The sequence below is a fragment of the Neomonachus schauinslandi genome, chromosome 4 (assembly GCF_002201575.2).
Source record: "Neomonachus schauinslandi chromosome 4, ASM220157v2, whole genome shotgun sequence".
NCBI lineage: Eukaryota > Metazoa > Chordata > Mammalia > Carnivora > Phocidae > Neomonachus > Neomonachus schauinslandi.
Window position 1 is genome coordinate 4044754 of NC_058406.1, and position 18577 is coordinate 4063330.

At 55.8% G+C, this 18577-nt stretch overlaps 1 protein-coding gene across 2 annotated transcripts in view; it reads right to left on the bottom strand.

The window, feature by feature from the left end:
• The window catches only part of ACOT7 (acyl-CoA thioesterase 7), an 81846-nt gene that overhangs the window by 43717 nt on the left and 19552 nt on the right, over positions 1-18577 (bottom strand). For both annotated transcript variants that reach the window (XM_044913860.1, XM_021683390.1), the window contains exons 4-6: positions 17274-17365; positions 12286-12400; positions 4242-4328 (exon numbers count right to left, since the gene is read on the bottom strand). In XM_044913860.1, coding sequence (XP_044769795.1) covers positions 4242-4328; positions 12286-12400; positions 17274-17365 — 294 coding nt within the window. The remainder of the gene's footprint in view (positions 1-4241; positions 4329-12285; positions 12401-17273; positions 17366-18577) is intronic.

An 18577-nucleotide genomic window follows, 5' to 3' on the forward strand; every position in this document is an offset into this window, starting at 1 on the left:
GGCTCCGGGGGAGGGTCTGTGAAGCCCAGCTTGGGTGGGGGGGTGACATCACAAATGAGAGGAGCCCAGAAACTGCAGACCACTCAATTCAATGGCATTCGGGAAAGCAGTCAGCCGGAAGATTATGGATGGGCCCGGGGCAGAGGCTAGAGCAAGCAGGGAGGCTCAGGGAAGAGGGAGAGGCAGAGGTGTGGCCAGAGAGCTGAGGGAGAGAATCCAGACTCCCCGCATCTCTTAACAGGAACCTTGGAGGCTGGAAGGGGTGCACCTCCAAATCCCAGGGAGAGACCGCCACACCCAGCCAGGAAACGCTTCACACACGCGAGGTCCAGCCCCACAGGGACTGCCCCCCCAATCACTCCTCCCTCTCTCCTATAGCAACTCCAGAGTTAGACTGACGCGTCTGGCCAGCTAGACCCACCAGCAGACGCGAGCGGTGGGGTGCCGCTTCCTGGGAGCCCCCCGCCCACCCCGCCGTCCAGGCTGGAATGCTGGTGCTGCCATGTGCCGCCGCACGGCAGAAATGGGGCCGCCCCGGGGACGGCAGACCGGGCAGGGGGAGCCTGGGTCGCCAACACCAGTGAGCTTCCAGATGAGCCCTGGACTTCTGCATCACCCCCCAGGAGACAACCATCGTCTGTGTGGTGGAAGCCACTGTGTGGGGCCTTCAGCACAACAGCTGAGCCTTTCCTTTCCTAGGAAGCCCCCGGAAAATGGGAGATCTGTGAAGGACAGCAGTGAGGAGCAGGTGCAGGGAACGAGCAGTCCGGCTCGCAGGGGGCGGAGGGGGGACCTCTCCAGGGAAACATGTACTGAAAGGCTGTCTGGCAGGCCTAACTGTCCCAAGAGGCTTTGCACAGAGGACTGGAGGCTGGGTGTTCAGAGCGAGTGGGAGACGCTCAGCGCTCAGCAGCACTCACGCAGGCCGGGTCTGAGGCTGGCCCGCTGAGTGACGCTGGGGAGACGGGGCCACCAACCAGGAGAACAACCAGCACAGGAGCCCCCCAGGGGCAGCTGCATTTTGTCGAAAGCCGTCTTGGACCACTTCCACAGAATATCTTGGTTTAAAATAATTAATTTAAAAATTGTTTTGCAGAGCCAAAGAAACATCCAAGGCCACCGAAAGTTCAGAAGTGAAGAATTCACGGTGGAGACGCCTCCGGCCTGCCCTGAGCGGGATGCCAGGCTACCCCAGGGAGCCCCCCACCATCGTCACGGTCGGGCCAGCGTGAGCAGCAACACCCCCCACCCCAAAGCCCACGTGGAACAGCCAACAGAGGGCCAGGCAGGGAGCGTCCCAGAGGAAGAAAACAGCAGAGAACATCTCGGGAACCAACAGGGAAGAAGAGAACAAGGCCTTTAAGAAGACAAATCAAACAAACAGACAAAACTAGCCCTACACCTTTTCACCAAATTACTAAAAAGCAGTTCATGATATAAATAAAATTCAACCAAAACATACCTGGGAAAACAGATATACCTACAAACAAAAACAATGAAAAGTCATTTTTCTATTTTGGGCAAATGTTTTTATTACTATTATCGGTCATTTTAGATGCTGCAGCTTTACTGAATTCTCTAACGACCTGAGTTACCTTGATCGTGGACTCTCTTGGGTCATCCACCTGCAAAGACAGCTCTCCCTCTTTTCGTCCAATTCCGGTGCCTGAGTTTCCCTCTGGTCTAACGGCAGAGGCTCAAATCCCCAAAGCAACGTTAATGAGCAATGAGAGTGTGGCCCCTCACCTCAGTCCTGACCTCGGGGACAGTCCTCAGAGCTCCCCCTTTGAGGAAGATGCTCACTTTAGGGCTCAGACTCCTGTGTTTTACCATGTTTGGGAAGGACCATCAATTCCTATTCTCACTGAGTGTGTTTATTGAGGATGGGTGTCCGGGTGAGTTTATAAGGTCCTCACTGTGGCATGAACCTAAACACCCCGCCCAGATGCCCACCAGGTCACCCCTTCAGGGGACACAACCAATAGTGGGGGAGGGGTGGGGACAGGGAGGCCAGAGGAGAAGGAAGGGACTTACACGGCTTCACTCAGGACTCAGGGAAGGCAGAAGCCCAAAGCCAGGCTGGAGCTGGTGCCAAGACCCTGAAATCAGAACCACAGGGACACAGATGGCCCTCCTTCCTGGCACCTGGGCCCAAAATCCCCCGTGTGATCTTGCTTGCTCCCCTCGGCTTCTGCTTCCCTCAGTGAATCCCCGGAGGGCCAGTCCACGCACCCAGGACAGGCCGAAAGACCTAGCATCCGACTGCAGTCCTGCATCCCATCTGGGGCCACCTACCCTCCCCAGTTCAGCATGGCCAGCGTCCATGTCGTGTGCTCTTCAGTGCTGGGACAGGAGCTGGGCTGCAAGACCGAGACTACCCGGTGTGTAAAAGGCACAGAGAATGGGACGGGGAAGAATTTTTCAAAGACACAGACACAGCACAGAATTACTGAATAAAAGCCGAATTAGCATTCATCTCAGCTCACGTGTTTCTCCTGCGCTTGGCATCCACTGAATTACAGGTCAGAGAAGACTTTGACAGAAATGAGTTTAGACACCACTCTTATGGATAGCATTCTCTCCATAGGAAAATGCCATAAAATTACAGTTCTTCCCGGGTGTTTTCGGCACAGTGTTTATTCTGTTCACTCGCTCCTGGTGAGTTATTAGGTGCTGTTTAGAGATGATTACGTTTGGGGAAAATATTAGGCTTTTTTTTTTTTCACTTGTGGTCACAAAACCCCTACTAAAATAGGCATTAAATACTGCAAAGCCCTCGTAAACACTCCTTAAATGCACTTCTTAAAGAAACGTGCCTGCCTCAAACGCAGCAGCTCAGGCTCTGTAAATGACCATGGATTCTAGATCTGCAACAATTCCCTCACTCACACCGCCAGGAGGTGCAGACAGAAGACCGGGCTTGTCAACAAGGAGACAGCGAAGGGTGGAGATGCCACCTCTCCCGAACTTCCAACATGTGGACAAGATAAGCAAAAATTCTAGCGCAAAGTTTCACGAATTTCAAGTGGAATGGAGCTCAATGAGGCTGAAAGACAATTCTCAGCAGTTACGGGGCCTGGGCTTCAGATGGGGAGCTCAGAAGAGGGGCTGCCCCCCACTTCCAGGAGGCAGGCAAGGGCTGGTGAAGAAGAAGAGACAAGCAAGCTTAAGGGGCTACGGCTGTCCTCGGGGTACAGAGACACTCAGACCGCCACCGCATGCACGGGCCTGGGCATGCATTGTCACGAAGCGCAACTTCCCTTGGGTAGGATCTAAGTTAATCAGATCTAAGGGCACTGCAGCCAACATTTAGTGGAAAGAGGAAAACAATGATGAAATTAAAAAAAAAAAAAAACCCACAAAGATTAGCTAAAAAAGAAGCAAACTTTAAAAATATATCCCAAATCAGGGCCCACACTCTGACTCTGACAGGCCCAGGGCCCATTATCCCATGAACGTGATCTGTGCCTCTCGCTCATGGAACACACCTTTGTAAAGCATCTCTTCGACACTGTGTGAGGCCCTGGAGCCAACACAAAGAACAAGATCAAGCCCTGCCCCTGAGGCCTCCCCTCGCAGGCCATCCCTGCACAGAGTGGTACCATTTGAGCTGGGTTTTGAAGGATGAATAAGTTTTCTGAGAGGAAAAGAAAAGAGAGCTTGGTACTCCCAGCATTGGAGATGAGAGCGTGAATGAATGGCATTGTGCCCATGCTTACTGTTTTCCCTAAATTGCAAAAAAATAAGCATTCCCCCATTAAAGTAAAAAGCGTCCCTCTATGAACCTGGAGTAAGTCCCTCTATGTCCCACCACATTTCCTGAGCCACGAACTTTAAGGCCTATGTTGTTTAAGGTGGAATCTGACCAAAGGAAGAAATAAATGAGAACATCAGAGGCAAAAACCTGCTTCAGTAGCCCCTTTGTTAGTGGGTCACACTATTACTCCCTGGTGATATCACTGTCCCCCGAAAGGCCTTGCCCCATCCCGCGGCCACCACACACCTCATGGTTCTATGCTCCCTGGGTTGCGTGTGACCCTCCAACAGGATAGTCATCCACCTGATTTTTGTTTCCAATTTTAAAAACAGGCGCTGACTGTATTTCGGTAATTTATTATGCAGCCTCTTAAGAGTTTAAACTTCTACCTCATTAAACACCGGAGCCTAAACTGGGTCAGACGGCAGCCTGGCGCCTGGGGAGACGGGCAGGCACGAGCGAGCGGCAGCCGCTGACTTCTTACCTCCATGCACAAAGCCATGCAGGGTGCAGTCGGAAGGCCCCACCAGGTGGATCAGGCTGGACTGGCTGTAGCTGACGGTGTTCGGCTCTGGAATTACAAAGGAGAGAGGTTAGGCCGTGGGGCAGACTGATGCCCACGACTGAGGTGCGCAGCATCTACACGGCTGCCTAGGGCGTCCGAGTGCCGGCAGCTCAGGTGTGATTTTTCTAAGGAGAACCGGGTCTCCACGTGTTCCAGTCCGTGGAAGGGAAGGCTTTCGAGGTTTCAACGGCCACTCTGTTAGCGGGTCATGATGTCCATCCCTGGGGACACCAGTGTGCCCAGCAAGGCCCGTTCCCAAGACACAGGCAGCCAGTCAACGAACCTTGCAGCTACACGCTCCCAGGGCTGTGGTGACCCTCCGTCTGGACAGTCATCCCTCTGACTTTCACTCCCAATTTTGTAAACAATCGCAGACAGTTTCAGAAACTCATCACGCAACCTCGAGAGCGTGCACATGCACACTTCACTGAACACAGTGGTAGATGGAGACGCCGCAGACCCAGCCTCCCTGGACGGCACCCCGGGACTCCTGCCAGCCCTCGGGCTCCGACCTGGCCCAGAAGACTCAGCGCCCAGAGGCAAGCCGGCTTTTCCCTCCCATTCACTGCCCCAGCTCGCCACATCCCTGGGGGCTTCCCTCCTTCCCTCCCTCCCTCCCCCATCCCTGCTGCCGCCAGAATATCTGGAAGAGGCCACACTTAAACAAACACATGAAATAAAACCCTGTCTCCAGAAGACATATAGGACACCTCAACACTGCCTCTTCTAACAGGTGCGGGCAACACTCCCGTGTAGGGTCTTCTGAGCAGACCCACCACTGCCTCCACCTTCCAGAGCCTTCTGGGTACAGCTGACGCTCCTCTGTCTCCTGCCTGGACAGCTGGTGCTCAGAGGGGGTGGCCACTCCTCCCCCAGCAAGGCCGAGCATCAGCATCACCTCCAGACCCTGCCTGGTGCGGAATTTCAAACCATGTGGTTGCCTGAAGGGGTCACAAGGCAGGAAAACTGGAGCCCAGGTAAACAGAGTCCGTAAAGTATTGAAATCCAAACTCATTTTGTACTTGCCCTCGAGCCTCGTGGCTTAGAGTGATCTAGACTCGAGTCTGGAGCGCTGTGTCAAGTGCCCTCTGCAGCATTTGAGAGGCCATCATCAGGAGATGCTGCCGGCAGGGCCCTCGGCTGCACGGGGAGCTGAGAAGTGGCTCCGACTCTGGACAGAGGGCTCTCATTCTCATGCGCAGCTAGCCTGCTCCCTCCGCCTGCTTTCTTGGCTTTCTTGGCTCGCTGTGTGCCACGTGAGGTCCCAGCTCCTGCCTCAGGCTCCTGGCCTGGAGTCAGGAGCTCCTGGGCAACCGTGGAGTGGAGGATTCCCACCTGGGGGGCCACCTTCTGGGGACCTGACTGTCCAGCACACCCATCTGGATGTGGGTCAAACGGTCCTCGCAAGTGGTCCCTCCATGAGCTGGGGTATGAGGACACTACCTAAAACCAGCCAACAGACAACACCGAAGACTCCAAGCAAGACGGGATGGGGATGGCAGCAAAAGCTCCCGGGAAGGGCACTCCAGGTGTCCCCTGGTGTCCACAAGGACTGCATTCGATGCACATGGCCTGTGGCTTTGACTCAAGGGAGGAGCTGCCGCTCCCAGCTGCCCCTTCAGTGCAGGCGTCCCAGACCCCAGGGGTGTCCAGAGCACCTGGACTATCTACCTGAGACCACGCTGGGCCCCAGGGTAATGCAGTACATGCAGACAGACCGCACGGGATGGGAAGCGGGACTGTGCCCTCCCCAGTTTCTCATCTCACTCAGAAATGGAAAAGACATACCCCCCAAATCCCTGTGGTGCTATGGGAGATGCGGGGGACAGTCCCTGCTGGTGAGGGTGCACCCAGCCAGGGCCATGCCTACAGCTGGCCTTGGGGGTTCAGACACCTGGACCCTGCCTGGGGACAGCTGCTGGAGCCACAAAGCACATCGATGAAGACCCCCTGCCATCACACCTGTCAGAGAGATTCCCCCAGCCAGCACTGGACAGGCCACCGCACCCCTGAGCTCAAAGACAGTCTCCCTTAGGCCCTGTCTCTCTGCAAAGCGTGTAGGCGGAGAACAGAAAGGCCCCAAGAACCAAGGGGCACACTCCGCTGCCTTCATTTGTGTCCCACTCATAAAAGACACAGAAGTCACTCTTATAGCACAAACGAAAACTAAGAGTCTCAAATTTGGCCCAATCTCAGGAACTGCTTTGACCAGGTAACAGTTATGCAGGTGGCTAATGGTGAAATTTTTAGAAGTTCAAACCACAGAAAATTGCACACAAAAATTTTTGTCGTGTCGGGGCCCCTGGGTGGCTGTCATTAAGTGTCTGCCTTCGGCTCAGGTCATGATCCCGGGGTCCTGGGATCGAGCCCCGCATCGGGCTCCCTGCTCGGCAGGAAGCCTGCTTCTCCCTCTCCCACTCCCCCTGCTTGTGTTCCCTCTCTCGCTGTCTCTCTCTCTGTCAAATAAATAAATAAAATCTTAAAAAAAATTTTTTTTTTGTCATGTCAAGTATCTATTCAGATGACAAGCCGTTTGAAATAATGATCACAACTTAGTCAAAGAGATGCCCCCACTGTCTTCTAGGAACGTTCAAAAGTCTAGAGTGATCTAGACCATGTCTAATAATTTCATGTTCTTAGAACTTGAACTGATAAGCTTTTATTTTTTTAATTTTTTTTTAATTTTTTTTTTAAAATGTTTTATTTATTTATTTGAGAGAGAGAGAGAGACAGAGTGAGAGAGAGAGAGCCCAAGAGGAGGTAGGGTCAGAGGGAGAAGCAGACTCCCCGCTGAGCAGGGAGCCCGATGTGGGACTCGATCCCGGGACTCCGGGATCATGACCTGAGCCGAAGGCAGTTGCCCAACCAACTGAGCCACCCAGGCGCCCGAACTGATAAGCTTTTAAATGAGTGAAAGCACCACTATTCTGATGGGGAAAAACAATACACCCCTACAGCCGCCCCCCACTGCTGCTTCCCTCAGCCGTGAACCTGGCCCCCACAGGGCTCTCCGGGGGTGGGCCTGTGTCTACTGTGGTGTGTGGTTCAGTCGCTGGCTGGGCACCTCTTGTCCTCGGCCATCCTCAGTGGCCTCTCCCCTGTTCCTTCACGCTCCGTATCTCAGGTGAAGCACAGTGATGCATAAAAAGGCTCCGCGAGTGCAAGGTTGAGCCACAGAAATTTGGGGGTTATCTGTCACTGCTGACAGTGTTGCCTTAACAAACACATGAACTGGCACCCGAACTGGGGCCCGCCCAAAGGAAAACCTTTATTCTGAGGGTCAAGGGCACGGTCTACCGTCCCCTGGGCTTAGAAGGTGGGACACATGGTCAACCTGAAGATAAGTCTATGGGGCCACAGCACCCCGGGAAATGGCTGAAAGGAGTCAGAGTGGTCCTGGGAGCTTCTCCTTCCTGCACTGAGCAAGGTAGGTCAGGAAAGAAACAGCCAGCTTGGAAGCATAACGGAGAATGAGCAGAGCCCAGAGACCTGGGGCACCAAAAGGTGGGAAAAGCCTATTGCTTCTGGGGATGGAGGGAGAGAGATCAAAGCCCATCACGACTCAGCCCACAAGTGTGTCACGAGAGAGCCACAAGGAAGCCACCATCCAGCAGAGAGAGCTTGACGAGCCTGTCTGGGAAGGATGCTGGGTGTGACTGTCACAAGCAGCTGACAGGAAGCCAACAGATCAACGCCCACGAGGTTTAGAAGGGACAACTGTTCAAGCCCTAAATAACCTCTGATGTCCCCCGTCGTAGGCGAGCAGGCGCCCACTTCAGAAGAGGCCGTGGAAGATAGCGGACAAGGAAGATCCTTCCGGAGAGCAGACGGGGACTGAGGAGCTTCCCACCCTCCAAGAGCAGCCCTCCCCTGCCAGCACACCAGCCCCGGGAACACGTGAGCGTGTTTGCCCCTCGTCTCTCATCTCCTGTCCCACCTCTGTGTGGACACTGTGCTGGTGCAGGGGGCCCATGGTTTGGTCACCGGCCACTGGCCCACAACAGAAAACCACACGCAATCCGAGATCCCGCTCTCTGAGGTCAGGTGGTGGCTGGACAGGATTCTGGGTGAAGTGACCCACACGGGCAAGGGAAAGAAACAGGACATGGTGGTCAGCGGGCAGGACTGGGCAGCCCCTTTTCCTCGCCTTCTCCACACACGGCTAGACCACACTGCCCAGCCTCCTCTGCAGGTTGCCTTCCCGCCAAAAGGGCATGAGTGGAAGTGCTACCTGCTTTCAGCCCAACCCATCCAAACCCCAGACGGGTGAGCCCCTGATCTTTCCCCTTCCAAGGTAACCCCGAAAGCTACCTGTTCAAGATGCACAGCTCGAAGACGAGTCCACCTCAACTGCAGCTCACCCCCTGATTAGGAACACCGGTTTGGACTTTACGAGAAATAAACCTCTACTGAGTCAGGCACTAGGATTTCAGGGTTCAGCAGCTACAGCGGCTACCATGACCCTGGCTAACACGGCGCTAATGTCTGGGTCTCAGCGTCACAACAGCGTCCAGAACCTGAGTGAGGTCCCCGGCACAGCAACGGGAGAGGTTCAGCACAGCTGTAAACATACACAGGAGTCCCCTTTCCTGTGTTTCCAGCCGAGGAAACAGAGGCAGGGAGACTAAGTCCCCACGGAGGCAGAAGGGGGATTCAGACCTGGGCAGCCCAACTCTAGACAACGTGTCCCTCACCACCCCACCTCTGCCTCCTCACACAGGAGGCCTCCTCTTGCTCTCCCCAGAACAAATGCTGATGGGCGCAGGATGATGGGGCCTGGTGAGATCCTGGGAGACCCCAGATGGACACCAAGCACTCTCAGGGGTGGCCGGGCACGGTCTGACCACAGGGAGGCAGAGCCTGGGCCCAGCCCAGCAACCGGAGCCAGGTTTCTTTGTCATCAACCTGACAGCCCCCAAATGGCTCCAGATGGCCACATACATGGTCAAAGCTGGACATCCGACGGCTGTGGATCAAACCGTTCAAGGTAATTGTATTTTCTCTTGTCAGATGGAGAAAACAATTAAAAAAAAAAAAAAAGCTGGGTTTTAAAGAACTCCCAGACTCTCTGAAAGGACACCTGAAGGATGAGGTCAGCCCCGCGAGGGAGTTGCTAGGCAACAGCCTGCTGAAATCGGGTTCTGGTGTCAACGGTGACAGAGAGCTGCAGATGTGGGGGGTGGCGGGGTCCTCCCACAGGGAGGGGTTGGAGTGTTCGAAAGACCCCCTGTGCCAAGCACACGCTCTGCCCTTCTTGCTGAGCTCCTGTCCCGCTGGCCCTCCCGGGGAGCCCATCCGGCCCTCCCCCCAGGCACTGGGAGGCCTGCCCCGCAGAGGCCCAGCCCCGCCCGGCCAGGGCAAAGTCAGTTCTACTGAGAGACTGAGGTCAGAAATGCGGACCACATTCCAAAACACCAAGGAATGGGCACGTGACTTCCTTAAGAAGCATTTAAAAGCCAGTCCCTAAGCCAGTCATCTGAGAAAGATGCATTTTTATTGGAACACAGAAAAATAAAAATAAAAGCTTATAAAAATCTATCAAGACATTTTGAGATTCAGGGGGCGCCTGGGTGGCTCAGTCAGTAAAGCGTCTGCCTTTAGCTCAGGTCATGATCCAGGGTCCTGGGATCAAGCCCCGTGTTGTGCTCCCTGCTCAGCGGGGAACCTACTTCTCCCTCTCTCCCCGGGTCGTGCATGGTCTCTCTCTCTCAAATAAATAAATAAAATCTTTAAAAAAGGGGGGGGGGTGCCTGGGTGGCTCAGTTGGTTAAGCAATTGCCTTCGGTTCAGGTCATGATCCCGGGGTCCTGGGATTGAGTCCCACATCGGGCTCCCTGCTCAGTGGGGGGCCTGCTTCTCCCTCTGCCTCTGCCTGCCACTCCCCCTGCTTGTGCTCTCTCTCTGTCAAATAAATTAAAAAAAAAAAAAAAAGAAATCTTGAGATTCAGATTGTCACCTTTGATTAACAGCGGAGAATAATAGATTCTGAGAAACGTTATGTATCCGATGCACAGTCAAACAGGATAGCAAACAGGAAATAACCCCATGCATGAAGGGACTTAGGCTGGAAACCGTGAGCATTATATTCAGTTTCCCAGACAGTCAAAGGAGGAATCCAGGACTGAACTCGACCCTCAGTCTGGCTTCCACCCCAAGCACTCGCCAGAAAGGGCCCACAGAGAGGGGCATCCAAGCAGCCCCCACGTGCTGTCCAGACTTCCTCCCGGCCCCTCCCTGCTGGGGCTGGGCTGACATTGTCTCTACCCTCCTGTCTAATGAGAACACCGGTCACTGGGTTGAGGGCCCACCTGGGTAATGCAGAATGACCTCATCTTGAGATCCTTAACTTGATTATATCTGCAAACACCCTTTCTGCAAGTAAGGGTCCAGAACTGGGGATGGACATGTCTTCTGCGTGGGGCGGGGGGGTGGCCTGCCGTTCAGCCCCCTCCAGCTTCTCTGTCCTGGAGTGCTCTCAGCACCGAGTCTGTACCTCTCCTAGGACATCCCCACTCAGTCACATCACCTGGCTGCCCTCCGTGTCTTTGCCTGACCAGCATGCTTGCCTGCCCCCCGAGAGCAGAGCCTGGCTCTGGCTCTGCTGCCCTCAGTAGCCAGGAGTGACCCCAGGCCCGTCTTGTGCGTGACTGTGTTATAAACAGATCGTCTCTTCCAGCAACATTCTTTCTTATGAATACCAACAACTAATTTATCATTTTGGCTGAAATGTTCGCTGAAAAGCAGGTGTGAAAAGAACAGTGAAGACACCACCCCACACAGAGGCCACCGGCCTTTGCTGTGGGCAGGTTGAGGCTGGAACGTGAGAAGAATAAGGGGGAGATGCACATGAGTGGACCGTGAGCAGATCAGAAGAGTTGCAGAATCCTGTGCGAACGGAACAGGCACAGCCCGAGGAACCCAGGGCACGGGAGCTGAAACCCAGGAGGCCCCGTCCTCACGTGCACGGCTGCTGGGTTATCGCCAGAGGCCCTGCCCTGATGCTGGATGTGGCCTGCAACCCGGGCGGGTGGGCAGGGGGCCAGAAACGTGGTCTGGCCCATGCCCTGGAGTTCACTGTCATCCTGGTTAGCAGGAACCGTGGCACAGCATGGAGTGGGGAGAGCCCAGGGCACATCGGGGCACAACACAGTCCTCTGCCGTCAAAGACCAAATCCGGAACTCAAACACACCTGTGTCCAGGGCACCCAGAGGTGTCACCCTCTGGAGCCCCGCAGAAAACACACAGCACGTTCTTGAGAGTCCTCTCCACACGAATGACACATGGTCGTGTGTGTGCAGAGGAGACCCACGTTACCAGGAAGACCCACGTCCCAAGGGCTCGCTGTGTCCTGATGGGAAGACACACCCCCTGAGACCCTGCCCTGAACTGTCTGAGCCCCAGGGGAGCTGTCTGCTAAGGACCCAGGGAGGAAAGTCCCATCTGGAGGGAAACCAGCCCTGGACCTCTCCGTTTGGGTTCTGGACGGACACCTGGCTAACGCCGGTCACCTGGACTTGCAGGCAAGGGAGTAAAAGACCAGGAGGACACGGCCGGAGAGGAAGCCGGCCTGCCCGCAGACATCTGAGCGGCAGGCTGGTGAGGAACAACGTGGAAAGAGATGCTGCCATTTGCCTGTTTTTTATGAGCTGGAAATGTGCTCCTGAGTCACCTTGGGGGAAGGACATGACAGCACCTCTACACACAGGCTCGCTCCTATGTGCCCAGGCAGTGAGGCCTCTGCCTCCATACTCCACGGGCCTGCAGGGCCCCCCTGAGCTATCCTGTCCCCTCACTGCTGACGGTGCTACTGGAAATGGGTTTGTAGGGACAGGGGACAGAGCCCCCGGGACAGCACACAGGGTGAGGGGCTGCACCAGCCCCAGGAGGAGAAGGTTCATGAGCCTGCCACATTCGGCACCTGCCAGCAGAGATGAGTCCCCAGAATGGCACCCCAGCTTTTACCTGGGTTCAGGACAGGCTGGACGATGTCCCCATTCCTCCACTTAGTCTCCATGCGCTCCAGCTTCTGGGCCTCATACCGCTTCCGGCCCTCCTCCTCCTGCTCCTGCTGGGAATACTGCGGAGAGGCGCAGACAGAGGATCAGGCCAGCAGCAGTGAGCCCAGCCCTCGCCATCCCCAGCCAGGCATGGCTCGGCCTCCCAGGCTCAAGGCTCTCCTTGCCTGAGTTATGTAACTGGAGCCATCCATCCCTGTCCTAATAATATATATTTAATATAAACAATAAAAACACAGAGAAGGTGAAAATCTCATGTATCCAGAGATAAACAGTCTCAAATGTTTGCTCTGTGTCTTCCTTGAATTGCTCTCATGCCCACGTGTATATAAAACTTCTCCCGTGCCAGGTGCAGGTTTCCAAGTAGCAATCAACTGCATCAGCCCAACCTCTCTGCCTAATAGGACTTAGGTGATGGACCCGGTACTGAGCGCATCGGGCAGGCTCCCAGTCCGTCGCTGTTAAAACAACATCCTGTCAGGGCGCCTGGGTGGCTCAGTCGTTGAGCGTCTGCCTTTGGCTCAGGTCATGGTCCCAGGGTCCTGGGATCGAGCCCCACATCGGGCTCCCTGCTCGGCGGGAAGCCTGCTTCTCTCTCTCCCACTCCCCCTGATGGTGTTCCCTCTCTCGCTGTGTCTCTGTCAAATAAATAAATAAAATCTTTTAAAAACAACAACAACAACAACATCCCGTCAACAATCTCCGTCACATTTTACACGTGCCCCCTCCTCCTTCCTAGGATTTATCCCTGAACAGAGAACTACAGAATCACGGGAGCCCCGACAGGGTGAGGAGAGAGCAGGTTTCCCGCATGCCCTCGACACCCTCACTCTGCTGACCTCCCAGCCTGTCCAGGTTGCACGCTTGCGGGAACGCACACCAAAGCTAAGATGATCCCAGCAAAGCTCTCCTCATGGATCACAGACGTTCAGACCCAAGAAGAATAAACAGAATATAAAACTTGGCACAAAAGCTGGGGTCCCTACGGGCACAGCGGGAGACGCTGGGCTTCTCTGATGTTACAGCAAGGGTCCTGTCCTCCAGCCCAGTGTAGGGCACACACGCCCTCCATGCAGGACCCCTCGGAAAAGCCCCAGGCCAGGTCCACAGGGGCCAGCTTCCCCTGGCAGCCCTCTCCCTTCCTGCCGCCATGGCCCTGGCCCCCCGTGCTGACCACGGCCCAGCCAGCCTCCCCTCGGTTAGCTCTGACACCTGCCCCTGCCTCACTCAGGCAGCACTTCTGGCTGAGCCCATGCAGAAGCTACGGACCCAGGGCCCCATGGGCCCCTCTCGGCCCCCCACTGAAGCCTCTCTGACTTAGGCAAATTCACTTCATACGGCAATTTTAGATCTTCTTTCAAAAGCCAGTCTTAAACATCTTGATTTTCTTGCTCGTGGCTCTGCGGCAAATCGCACAGGATCTGAACACCACTCTGTGGCTCAGTTACCATCTGAGGCTGGAGAACCTGTCTCCCAAGGAGGCTGAGAAAGGGTCTGAGGGGGTCTGTTCAAAAGAAACAAACCCTGAGTGTTTAAGTTGCAGTGGATAATTTAAATTTTAAACCTTTTTCTCCATAAATAAACTGTGGCCCCCTGTCCCACCATCCAAAGTAAAGAGCATATGAGCAGAGTCTGCGCTGTGCCTATCCGGTAAAATTCACGGCTGAACTCAAGTGTCCTCAAGAAATGCCTTTTAAAGAGATTTTTTTAAGAACGAGCCAACCTCTTGAGCCTAATAAATCCTGGCCATGTGAGCATGCTGCTTGGGCCTGGGCTGTCACACGCGGCTGGCAGGGCCCCGGCCAGACACGAGCCATGCAGATGGAGGAAATGCAGCCTCCTCACAACGCTGCCCTGCTGCCTCTGAATCAGGGATAAAATCACTAGAAGTCCCAACGATGGGCTGGTATCCCACCCTCACCCCCAAGGGCTCATCTAGCCCAGCTGATGTGAAGCAAAAGCCAGCTCAGCCCACACGTCCACCGGCCTGGGCAAGACTCTGAACTCAAGCGCACTTTCAGACACTGGAAAAAAGAAAAAACCCAACAACCGAAGTGTCCACTCTCGGATGGCCCCCCCGCCTCTCCAGGGTCACTGCAGGGACACTGGGGTCCCTGCTCCCCGAGGAAGAGGGTGGAGCCAGGTGGCAGCGTCTTACACTGAATACCACTGCACAAGGTGGACAGCCGGGCTTCTTCCAGGGAGATGCACACGCGAGTGTGCTCTGTGAGGTGTGTGTGACATACGTGTCTGGTACGACTACACGTGAGAGACGTGCGTGACACACACACACCTGCACAGAGAGATGTGTGTGTTCTCAAATAAATGACAGCGCTCTATAAAAGGTCGGTGGTGCGATTCGGGGGCGGGGGGTATGAGAAAGCCTCGTGGCCACGTGACCAGCGATGAGCATAAACGCCAGACTCCGAGCTTTCCAGGATCCATCAGGATAAGGACAACAGCAGACCTGTATTTCAAATCAACTGAAGGCTTCTATGTGGGGCTCACATGTGGTGGGGGGGCGAACGCCCATAAATATGAGCGTCGGCTACAGCTGAGAGCTGCGTGGCTTCTCCCATCTGGAGCCCTCTCTGCTTCCGTCTCTACAAGGGCACGGTTGGTACTTATGTCTTATCAAACCCGGCTAAACAAAAAGGATGGGAAAACTCCAGGCCCCTCTGGGATGCGGGGTGAGCGCTCCCTGGGGAGGAGAGCTGCCCTGTCCCTGTGCGGGGATGGGAACCGGCATGCCGCCCACCCCTGCCCTGCTGGCCGAAGACCCTACGCTCCCAGCCCCCTGGCCCTGAGGAGCCAGAGGAAGCAAAGGTTCATGTGTTCAGCCCCAGAATCTTCCTTCAGTATCAACCCTTTAACATGTATCATCCGGTGCCGAAGCCAGAGAATGGCCTGCCAGAGACTTCTACAATCTGTGCTATATGAAAATGAAATCAGTTCAATAATTATGTCGTATTTACATGCAGTGCGGCTAACTGAGCACCAAGTGCTTGGTGCAAAAGATGAAAGCAGGGGTGGGTACGCTCGTAATTTCTAAAGAGAAAAATCACTGTGCTTCAGACTCACTCCTGCTTCTTGAGTCTTGGGCCTCCCCCCAGTCAGTGCTGCAGGGAGGGGAGAGACAGGGAAGGAGGGAGGGGGCGGGTGGGGCCGCACGGAAGGGCAGTGCTCTGGGGTGAACAGTGTCTGTCAAAATTCCCGCCCATGGAAAATTGTGCACGTGGCCTCTGACAGAACTGGGGTCTGGATGAGATAACGCTGCAGCAGAACGGACCCCAAGGGCAACGACTGAGGAGGAGGTAACACCCCCCCCAGGGGCAGTCAGAGGCAGAGGTGGGAGGGATGCAGCCACGAGCCACTAGAAGCTGGAAGACGCAGGAAGCATCCTCCCCTGGGGCCTCCGTCCCAGCAGCCCCAGGACCATCATAGAGGGGTGAGCCCTAGGAGCTGCTGGGCTCCGTGCCCTGGCCGTGAGCTTCCACTGCTCTCCTCACCTGTGCAGGGATGGGTGATGCTAGGGCCGTCAGCGGGCAGGAGCACTACGTCCCGTCTCCCGCGGGCCCAAAGGACAGGCCACCGATCCAACCCAGGCCAAGGTCTAAGCGTCCTTCCCATTCAACGTGAAGAGGGCTCCCCTGTCTCAAGACGGTTTAAATATCTAGACTGCTCGGCAGCTGGAGCCCAGCAGGCAGCCATCCGGACCAGGGCAGATATGCCACCTGGGCCTCGCCTGCCCACTGGGGCCCAGGCAGGCTGTGCGGCTGGACCCTGGGCTGGCACGGGCGGGGGTGGGGGGGTTTGCAGGGAGTGCCCCCCCCCAGTGTTACACCTGCAGGGGTGCAGGAAGTGGGAAGGTCTGCCAGGGAGACAGAGCAAGCCTCCCCAAGCAGGAAGGGCCTGCGTCCCCACGAGGAGGAGGACAGGACCCAGCTTCTCTGTGGGCTCTCCGCAAAATAGCAGGTACCAGTTCCTACAGCTGTGGCTCCCGGTTTCGTTATTTTATTTTATTTTATTTATTTTTTATTTATTTTTAATTTATTTATTTGAGAGAGAGAGAATGAGAGAGAGCACATGAGAGGGGGGAGGGTCAGAGGGAGAAGCAGACTCCCTGCCGAGCAGGGAGCCCGATGCGGGACTCGATCCAGGGACTCCAGGATCATGACCTGAGCCGAAGGCAGTCGCCCAACCAACTGAGCCACCCAGGCGCCCCCGGTTTCGTTATTTTAAAAATCTGTTCTCTGTACGAGCGTAGGAAAATGCTCACTGCAGGGCAGACACTGCCAGAACCACGGGCTGATTCCCTCCAGAGGAGCTTAGGTGTGAGAGCAGAGCCGCGGGCCTCCATGGAGGAGAAGCACACATGTCCTGGGGCCGCCGCAGGAGGCGGTGAGGGCTAACTTTAGGGAAGGGAAGGGACTAAATCCTTCTATTGGCACAACATTCACCCTCCAAAAGCCTGTCCACCCGAGCGTGCCCGCAGCGGGCCCAGAACGAACACAGTGGGCTCCCTTCGTGCAGACGCTTCTTTCTGCAGCAAAACCAGAGTGAGAGAACCCAGGACAGTGGGAGAAGAGGTGGAAACAGAGCTGTCTTAGCCTCCGTTTCGTCAGGGGCTGGGATGGGGAGCAGCTGGCCTGGGCCAGGCAGCCGGGAGAGGTCCTGGCTCTTGCAGAAGGACCTGTCACCTGACACCATCCTGACCCCCGCCTTCCCTCTGGTCAGGGACATGAGGAAGGGTCCTCCAGGAGGGGCGTCCACCAGGACATCCCCAGCATGAACGAAACCTGCACGAAGATCCCAGACAGGGACATCCCACTCCACCGACCGACCCGGCCCCCAGCCCCTTCTGTTGCTCTCCTGGGACGCCTGGCTCGCCTCTGCCATCTGCCCCCCGAGAAAAGCGGAAGGGGGTCTCCTTACCACGACTGGAGGCACCTCCAGGACCTTGTCGACGTTCTTCAGTGACAGGGGCACATACCACAGGGTGGCCTTATTGGTCAGCTTCTTAGTACCTTCAGAGAAAAAAACCACGTGAGTGATGGCACAGGGAGAGCACAGGGCAGGTGAGGCTGAAACACAAGGTGGGAGGGTGGGCACAGAGCGTGGGGAGCTCCCCCCCAATGCTGCCCCTCTGGAGGTTGCTGGAAAGGCTTCAGAGCATACACTTTAAGTCTGGGGGTCCTGGCTTTCCAGCATTTGCTAACACAGAGGGCTCCGACTGCAGCCCCTTTACGGGCGTTTGACAGAAGGGAAGTCTGGTCATCCACATGCCCGGAAGCCTGAGGAGCCTCGGGTAGGGTCCTCACCAGCCACCTCCCGGAGAAGAGGGGACAAAGCCAGGGCACTCAGCCCCGGCTGAGCTCGAGTTTCTGCGAACAGATCCGGCAGACCCTGAACTTCCCATCGAACACACTCTGCTCAGGAGCTTCAAGCCACAGTGCTCAGCAAGGGAACGTCCACCCGCTAAACACGGCTAAGAGCTCCTGCCAGACAGGGGCCAGAAGGACAGTGGCCCATGGACATGAGGCTCGGGGGAGACACGGAGCCAGAGCCCATGCGGGCAGCCTGGGGAGCGGCCGCGGCCGGGCCACAAACTGAAGCACAGTCGCGCGGCCAGCCGGGCAACGCCCGTCCTGCAAGTGGGAGGCTTCACACCAGACGCTCGGGTTTGCTGCCACCGACTCAGAGCTCCAATCGAGAAACTTCAGAGTGGAGTGCTGAGAGACGGGCAGTGGGCTACTGACTCCCACTGCGGGCTGAGTGACAGGAAACAGAACCTTCCTTGGGGCTACCAGAGAGGCCTGTCTGGGCTGAGAACCAGGGGCCAGAAAAGTCCAGACATCACGTGGCCCACCGCACCCTCCACTTGTATAGGAGGAAGCCGGAGCCCAGAGAGGTCAAGGGGTTTACCTAGGGTCACACAGCAATTCGGTGCTATTCTGTGTATAGACCTACACCTCTAGGTCCCAGTACTTTGAGGGAAATAGTTGCAAGGATGCCTTAAAAAGTAGCTTCCTCAACACAGAACATCCTCAGTGCAGAGGAGAACAGCAAAACTGCAGGAAATAAAGGGAAGCAAGCGGGGAGGATGGGGAGGAGCCAGGCATCCTCTGTAAAGCCCCTTGCGGAGCTCCCTTTCTATCAGTGCTTTCTGACCTGCCTTCCCAGAGGGAGCCGGGGGCCTTGGTTTCCTCCCCTGAACACAGCCCCAAGGCCCTGCGGTC